Source organism: Colobus angolensis, unplaced genomic scaffold (genome assembly GCF_000951035.1).
Source record: "Colobus angolensis palliatus isolate OR3802 unplaced genomic scaffold, Cang.pa_1.0 Scaffold48, whole genome shotgun sequence".
NCBI classification, from domain to species: Eukaryota; Metazoa; Chordata; class Mammalia; order Primates; family Cercopithecidae; genus Colobus; species Colobus angolensis.
The window spans coordinates 5,370,722-5,379,553 of NW_012118265.1; the positions used below are offsets into that span (position 1 = coordinate 5,370,722).

General features: G+C 36.6%; 1 protein-coding gene across 2 annotated transcripts in view; it reads left to right on the forward strand.

Moving 5' to 3' along the window:
• The first annotated feature begins 3,319 nt into the window (after positions 1-3,319).
• AADAC (arylacetamide deacetylase) overlaps positions 3,320-8,832 on the forward strand; it is a 17,700-nt gene continuing 12,187 nt past the window's right edge. Inside the window, exons 1-3 of one of the 2 annotated variants that reach the window (XM_011958968.1) lie at positions 3,320-3,341; positions 3,459-3,620; positions 6,706-6,928. In XM_011958968.1, the coding sequence (XP_011814358.1) occupies positions 3,474-3,620; positions 6,706-6,928 (370 nt within the window). In that variant the 5' untranslated portion in view covers positions 3,320-3,341; positions 3,459-3,473. The other variant, XM_011958969.1, reaches the window with a different exon arrangement.

Here is an 8,832-nt window from a genome sequence, read left to right on the forward strand (position 1 = left end):
CTTTTTGGTTCAAAATTATTTTTGACACTTAGAATGTGTGTATGTGTATGTGTTTTATTTTAGACCCTGTTTGCTGAAATGTTGGGGCCAAACAACTTGATAGAGCCTATGATGTTCCTCTCAAGCTTCCTAAAGCTTCCACCAACCTCAGATGAAAATATAACTGTGAGAAGTAAATTTAACAGCATTCTTGTCTGCATATGTGTGCCAAAATGGAAGCCAGAATCATGAAGAAGAAGCTTATTTTATAACCATGGTGGTGGCTCATGTTTGAGTAGTAATGGTGAGTATCAATTGTTGGAAAATTTATTTAATACAATTCTGATACTACTTTGACTACTCATATCATAATCTACAAATTAAATATCATATTCTTGCTTCCTAAATTTATTTAATTAAAGCAACATAAATTAATTGAATTTTTAAAATCTCAATCTAAATAAAAGTTTAGTAACAGTTGAACTTTGAAATATTTTACTAGTTTTTTGCCCTACCTAAGAGTTTCTGACCCTTCCATTCACTGACAGAACTTACAAATTTCACAGATTTACCAAGCTCCTTTGTGAGCTTGCTAACATACTGTTGCATTGTGAGCTTGCTGACATACTGCTGGAAATGACTTATTTTTCTTTCGTGGCTCAAATAAATAATTCTTTTCCAAATATGCTTTTCTCATGTCCCCAAATAGAGGTAGGAAAACTGCAGAGTTTCCATGTACTAAAATTAAATATTGGCTGGGTGTGATGGCTCATGTCTATAACCCCAGCACTTTGGGAGGCCAAGGTGGGAGCATCACTTGAGGCCAGGAATTTGAGACCAACCTAGGCACAATAGTGAGACTCAGTCTATAAAATAAGTATAAACAATTGAATATTAAGGCATGGTTTGCTTTCTTTGAATTGTTTCTTGATTAACATCATAAGGTTAAATAATGGGTTGTATTCTCCTTTTAATTTTTTCTCCAACAATATTATTATCCTTTCCAAGATCAAAGCGTACTCCAGAAAAAAATGCTTCAGTTTTCCTGTTTAATAAAACAGCTAGTATTTTTTTCATGTGGAATATTTCAACGAACAAGGCAATAGATTAAATGTAGAAAGATTGTTCAAGGCTCAAGGTCCAGGGTGCTGGGAGTATGGCCTAGAAGGGAAGGGACGTGCCCCCTTGCTCTGTTAGTCTATGCCCTACAGTGAAGCCAGCAATCAGAGGAAAGCCAGACAGTCCTTTGAAGTGTGGAGCTTGGGACAGAGGCCTCAACTGCCTAGATTTAAGGAGGGTTCTGATTGCCAGTGTTACAGGTTTGGGCTTAGAGTGTGCTGACCTGAAGCAACTTGCAAATGGTGAAGAAAGAGGGTACACTCTTAGGTGACTGAGAAGGGCTAGAGATCTACAGGAAGCTAAGAGAAAAGAATATCAGGAAAGAGGATGGACTTAGTAATTTTCCTTTGTGCATACAAATATTATATAATTTTATGCAACAGAACATAAGATTTCAGTAATGTAAAATGAAAATTAAATGTTAACTTGAAAAACTATAAAATTGCAAAAGTAATGAAATCGAGACAATCTTGTAGTGTTAAATTTAAACATCGTTTTAAACTCATATTTTCAAAATCTATCTTTTCTAGCTCTGCAAGCTAAAATGGCTTAGTACCAATGAGTACATATAATGTCAAGATTTTTTTCTCTACCAACATTTGCCACTAAAGGAAACCAGGACTCCTTGAAGAAATTATTTACTCCAGGCTTCAGCCAAGAAAGATTTATGTATGTATAAAAAACGTTATGACAGTAAATACACGAAGGTGTCAACATCAGTGAGCTTAGTAATGTAGGAATCTGATTTATTATTACTGTTAGGGTCCACCCGACTGGACTGTTTTCCCCTCCCAAAGACCAAAAGTAAAACCCCCTACCCCAAACCCACCTGTGACTGTCTGACTAGAGGCCAGCTGTTTCAGGATGTGGTCAAGACGTCTACCTTACATAACAGAGCTGGCAAGAAAAACATCCCCAGGAAGCAGTCAGACACCTGGCACAAAGTACCCACGTCCCCAACCTTTTCTTTTTCCTTTACCCTGACCCATTTCTACACCCTGTACAACCTTGCTATAGCCTGTAAGCGGGGCTGCTTTCTCTGCTTTTGTCAGAAGGTAGCCGGGCAGGACTGACAATAAATCAGCTTGCCTGAACTTGAGTCTATTGGCCTCATTTCTTTCTTGGCTGTCCTTCCAATTATGCCTTACAATTATTATTTTTCTTTTGTGCATTTTAATTGTATAACATATATATACAAGGTCTTGGAGAAAAACTAAGTTGTTTGAAAATGTTTTCTATGTACTCTCCGAGCTACCTTGATTTTTGCTGGCTTTAGTACTTGAAGTATAATGACCTTGGTGAAGTGATTTAGACGTTTAAAAACTCATTTTACTCATTTTGAGAAAATAATAGTACTAGTCTTATAGGTGTCTGGACTCAGATTTTATATCCAAATCACTTCGCATAGGGTTTGAATCTCAGAGTAAAAAATAAATGTCCACTATTACTATTATCATTACTATCATTATTATTTTTATAATCTCCCTCTCAAAAAATTTTCAGAATGAATTGTTAATATTTCTGTCTCTGACAAGATAATCTAAATTTTATAAGGGCAGAAATAATAGCTATTTTGTTTTCTATACTCTCAACACTTTAAGAATATATTTGGCCAGGCACTGTGGCTCACGCCTATAATCCCAATACTTTGGGAGGCCGAGGCAAGCAAATCACTGGAGGTCAGGAGTTCGAAATCAGCCTGGCTAACATGGTGAAACCCCATCTCTACTAAAAATACAAAAATTAGCCAGGCATGGTGGTGCAGGCCTGTAATTCCAGCTACTCAGGAGGCTGAGGCAGGAGAATCTCTTGAACCCGGGAGGCGGAAGTTGCAGTGAGCCAAGATTGTGTCACTGCACTCCAGCCTGGGTGACGGAGTGAGATTCTGTATAAAACAATATATACACACACATACACATATATGTACATATATATGTATATGTGTGCGTGTGTGTATATATATATGTGTGTATATATAATTTGTTTTTTCCATGATAAGCTGTTTTAAAACAAAGATTCTGAATTCTGTATGTTTTCTATGGATAATTCTGTTAGAGTTAAAGAATTTTTTCTCAAGTTATTACTCAATACATGCTGTCTGTTGGAATACAAATAACACTACAATCATTGACAAACTTTGCCCTAGTTTCCTATTACTCATTAAACCTTGAAGTTGCACTTAACACAAGTGTATCTGGATAACGGATAAAATTTTGACCTTATTATGCCAATCCTTAAACTAAGTGAGTAACTCTATATTCAAAAGAGCAAGATAAAGCTTTTGGGTGGGGCCGAAGCACACTGCTTATTAAAGTACACTATTCAGGCACATCATGTAAGTTTACTTTCTGTGTTTCTAGAGACCAAGAAGCAGGATGTACACCATGGGAAGAAAATCACTGTACCTTCTGATTGGGGGGATCCTCATAGCATATTATATTTATACGCCTCTCTCAGATAACATTGAGGAGCCATGGAGACTGATGTGGATAAACGCACATCTGAAAACTATAGAAAATTTGGTAAGTTTGGAATGTTATGAATTAAGATGTGCATACACCACGAATTGACCCAGAGAATTAAGTTTTTCAAGATTCTATTCTTTCAATTTTTTGATTTATTCATCTTTTAAAATAAATGCTGTGGCCTCTGACAATGTATTACTTAGAAATGTTGTTTGTTTTCTGTCTTATGTATTGGAATCATGTTAAAAAACTATCAAGAACAGCAAGCAAGGAGTCATTTGAATAAGTTTTACTAAAAAGTACTTTGTTTAGGTAGCTTTAATGTCATGATAGTGGCTCTCCTTCGAATTATTATCTTAGGTATGGTTTGTTACCTAAATTTTATACTCAAATTAGAGATCATCTGATTATGCAGCACTGTGTTGGTTATAATTTTTTATGCATTTATCTTTAGAATTCAGAATATAGACTAAGGACACGTAAATAAGTTCTCAAGAAAAGTTTCAATAGGCAGGCTGGTTGGCACATGCCTAGGATTAACCACGAGAGGCACAATATGCATAAATGAGAAGGGGAGGGAGACTTGGGTGTCCTGGCAACTGGCTGCTTGCCAGGGCAGCTTGAATGCTGGCAAATTAAAAAGGTGTAGCTCTCTCTGGATCCTTGAGGATAGTTTACTATTACTTCTTTGGTTACTTTATTATCTTCATTAAAAAAAATCTCTTTTCAAAACTTAAACCAAATGAATGTTGTAACTCCTGGGTTAATCTTTTATTTTGCATTTATTCAACAATTCAACTCTGTCAAATCCTATTAGGCAAACAAGTGGTCTGTCCCCACACGGTTGACATTCTAGTGGTGGAGAAAAAAATAAATTAGAATTAAATGAATAAACGATTTTAATTCATGAGAAGTACCTTGAAGGAGGTAAGATGGAAAAAAAGAGTAATTTGGGCAGAAGGCAAGAGTGGGATACTGTATGTACAGCAAGAAAAAGCCATTCTGAAGAGGAAACATCTACTTAGGGACCAGGAGAATGAAAAGAAACCAACCATTCTAAGTGCTAAGACAAATGTTTTCCAGCAGAGACAGCAGCAAGTACAAAACCCCAGCTACAGAATATTGACAGTCCAAGAAATCATATGAAACATTTGGATTTAATGGGGAAATTGTTGCAATTAGTTTGGAGAGTTTAGAAGGCACATTATACAGTGCTTTGTGGATACTGGTAGCAATTTTTGATTTAATTCTGTATGTGATGCAGAACTATTAAAGAGCTTTAAGAAAGGCACACTTTTTTTTCCTCATATTTGCTGTCTGTGCTACAATATGTGAGAGGTCTTTGATTTTTTTTCTTGGAGTCTTTATATTAATTTTTTTATTTATTTAAGCAATTATATATATATTCTTATCTGGTAGCCTTTTAATTCATTCATTCATTCATTTACTTACATTCTGCCCACAATTTATGAAAGTAACATATTTTCAGAGCTCTCAGTAGATATACCTTTTAAAGGTTGTTTTAATGCTTTTTCTTATTCCTGAATTATCTGCTTGTTTGTTTGCTTGCTTTTTTGTGGTCAGTTATGCTCCTGGTTTGTCCCTTTTTTCCTGATTAGTTTTCCTGGCTTCTCTGAAATGTCTGGCAATCTTTGAGTGTTCATACCCTTTATTAAATGTTTACATTATGAACGTTACATCAAGAATCAAACTACTCAATTGAGAATCCTGGTAAATATCATTTACTAGCCGTGTAGGCATGGATGACATATTTAACCTTCCTGGGCTCACTTTCCTCATATCTGACGTGGATATGAAAATGTATCTTCCTCCCATATAAGCAAGTTGTTAATATTACTGAGATGACTACAATAGAGTGCTCAGAACACTGACTCATTCTACAGTGAAAGGATGGGCTGCAGGCAGGCAAGCTGCCCTCCCTTTTTCTCCCACTCATTCCTTCCCTCCCAACCCTGACTCTCAGCTCCCATGTACAACCAGTTGCATAGCCACACCTCACTGCATCTCCCTATTTCTAAACTAAACCAGTTCCTCGACCTGCCAGGATTTTTCCTTTTCTTACCTGGTTAGCAAAAGACTTAGAAAAATGTATTTACTTCAAGTCTCAGATAAAATTGTTTTTCCAGTTGCTACTCCCAGGTAGCTTTTTGTAATCACGTGCTGTTTGCTCCCAAAGTACCTTGTCATATGTTTACATTGTTTTGTAACCATTTATTTATCTGTCTTCACACTTAACTCTGAGATGCTTGAGAAGAGCATTTGTCTGCTTCATCTCTGAAACCCTAAAGCTTGGTAGAGAGCCTGACACATTTTAGTGAAATAGGAGCTAAATTAGTAGGAGGGGTCAATATAAAACTTCATTTTTGCCCTCTAAAGGTTGCTGAAAGTCAACTGACAGGTCTGGTTAATAGGAGAAAAAGGCATATACATTTTTTAGCATACATAACAGACTTACAAAACATAAAACCTCAAAGAAATGGCCAGATGGTTGACACCTTTTTTTTTTTTTTTTTTTTTTTTACTATCTTGAGGTTACAGAAAGAATGATGGCTTGGCCAAAAAATGTTATGGTGGCAAGACAGGTTATGGGAAGAAGAGAAGAGGAGACATGGTTAGCGAAAGTGGTCTTGCTAGGTACATGGATCCTCATAGGCAGCAGCCCTCAGAGAGAATAGATGGTAAAATTTCTTTCAGACCTTTAAAGGTGTCAGATTCTCAATAGATTTTTCCTAGATCTGGACAAATAAAGGCTCTCAGAGAAAGCCTGCATTAACGCAGATTTTCTTTGCAGATGCAAATCATCTCCACAAAAGAAAAGCTCTCCAGCTATTCTTGTATTTCCAGCTCTTCTGAAAAGCCACCTTGCAATATGTCAATGAGATATATTTTGGGGATGAAATATTTTTATTTCCTTCACTGTATACTCCCTCTTTTTTAAGAACCACCCTAGGCATAACCTTCGAATTTCTGGTTTCTTTTAAAAGGACCAAACAAGATTCATGCATGAAAATTTAGTTCATTCCATTTGAGTTTATTAAGGGTTAATGTGTACCTGTGAGTCCATAGATCTCTTTGCCATTTGATACTTGAATTTTAAGATGTTTTTGAATTTCATTTTTAGGCTACATTTGTGGAGCTGCTGGGACTTCACCACATTATGGATTCTCTTAAAGTTGTCTGGAGCTTTTATGAAGTCCCACCAACCTCAGATGAAAATGTCACTGTGACTGAGACAAAATTCAACAACATTCTTGTTCGAGTATATGTGCCAAAGAGAAAGTCTGAAGTACTAAGAAGGGGGTTGTTTTACATCCATGGTGGAGGCTGGTGCCTGGGAAGTGCTGGTAAGTGAATGCTTTGAAAAATCTCTGTCACTGAGGTAGTTTGCAAACATTTTACTAAGTCTTCAGCAGGTATACATGCCCTTCGGCATGGACATTAACGCCTCTTTTATCTTCTCGTACTTTGTTCTGATGGCAAAGTTTTACCTTTCCTTGAATCTTTATATCACTCTTTTCTGCATATGCATTTCCTCATCAACCCAGGTAGAGGTGAGAAGACACTTTTTTTTTCTATTTATTGCAATTACTCTAAGAAAGTTGTGCTATTTCTATCATTCTCCACTTGATATTACAGAACCATTTAATGTTTTCATCCATTTACTCAAATTTACTATATGCCTGGTAATATTTTGAGATCTTTGAATGTATTTTTGAATAGACAAAATTTCCTCACACCTGTAATCCCAGAACTTTGGGAGGCCAAGGCGGGTGGATCACTTGAGATCAGGAGTTTGAGACCAGTCTGACCAACATGGTGAAACCCCGTGTCTACTAAAAAAAAATACAAAAATTAGCCGGGCATGGTGGTGGGTGCATGTTATCCCGGCTACTTGGGAGGCTGAGGCAGGATAATCTCTTGAACCCAGGAGGTGGAGGTCACAGTGAGCCAAGATCACACCATTGCATTCCAGCCTGGGCAACAGAGCAAGACTCTGCCTCAAAAAATTATAATAATAATAATAATAATAATAATAATAATTCCTGTCTTCCTGTCTTCTTGGAGCTTACATTCTAATGAAGACAGTCTTTAATCAATTGATAAATAACTAAAGAATACAGTGTGTTTTAAAGTGATAAATGTAGGAAATAATAGGTCAGAATGTTAGAAGAAAAACCTTAGACAAATTGGCACCGTCCCGAACCAGAATAGGTTCAGAGAGTCTCCAGCGCTGCCTCATGGTTGAAGAAGAGTTACGAATAGAAAAAGGAAAGTGACATTTAGAAAACAGAAGTCAGGTACAGAAATAGGCAGATTGGTTACAGCTCAGCGTTTGCCTTATTTAAAACTGGTTTGACAAGTTGGTTACCTTTGGCTGAAACTCAGTGATTGGGACAAGAGTAGGTTACACATCCAATTAAGTTACAACTTACTATGTATCGAGAAACCTTTAAACTAAGGAAAGAGGCAGCTTTGGGCTAAACTTAGTTTATTTGGCAAGAGTAATCAACATTGGGTGTGAAGGTTGTATATTTCTTAATGTATAGAATTACAGCAGAAAGAGAAAAACATTTAGAAGTGGAAACACTGGGATAAAAGTCCCAATTGTGTGAGAAAATCATCCTAACCCACCTGAGCTCTAGGGCTCTTGATATTTATCTGTTTACCTCCAATGAATACAGTATAGATTGACTGGAGGAGTGAAGATTGGACTGGGCCTACTAAGTTAAGAACTCTGAACTCTAAAGAGGAAGAATAAATTAGTCCTGAAAAGAAAATGTTACAAGCTTGAAATTAAGCAGATTTGTCCATTGATGTGGGAAGTTAGAGGAGAAAAAGACAGAAAAAAAAGAGACAGATCTGAGTGAATGTCTCATTTCTGACAGACTGACTGGGAAGGTGAGGACAGATCTCTGGGGAATGGAAACAAAATTGTTGGGTGAAGGAATAAGCAGACAGCAAAGCACTGAGGTGGTCAAAAAAGTCAAAAATGAAAAGAAAGCCAAAGAAGGTGAGAACCTCAAGAAAGACGAAATGATAAAAGTACTGGATTGTGTAGAAATGTCAAGTAAGTATGATGGAAATATGTCTCTTGGATGTTGAACTTTTTATGTTAATATTGTTGAGGAGAGACTTGCCGACATGATGGATATTCACAGAGAAACACATCACAGCAAGCAAAAAGAGAGAGAGAAGAAAATAAAATGGTAAGAATAATTGCTGGCCTTGTACTGATGGAACGTATCCC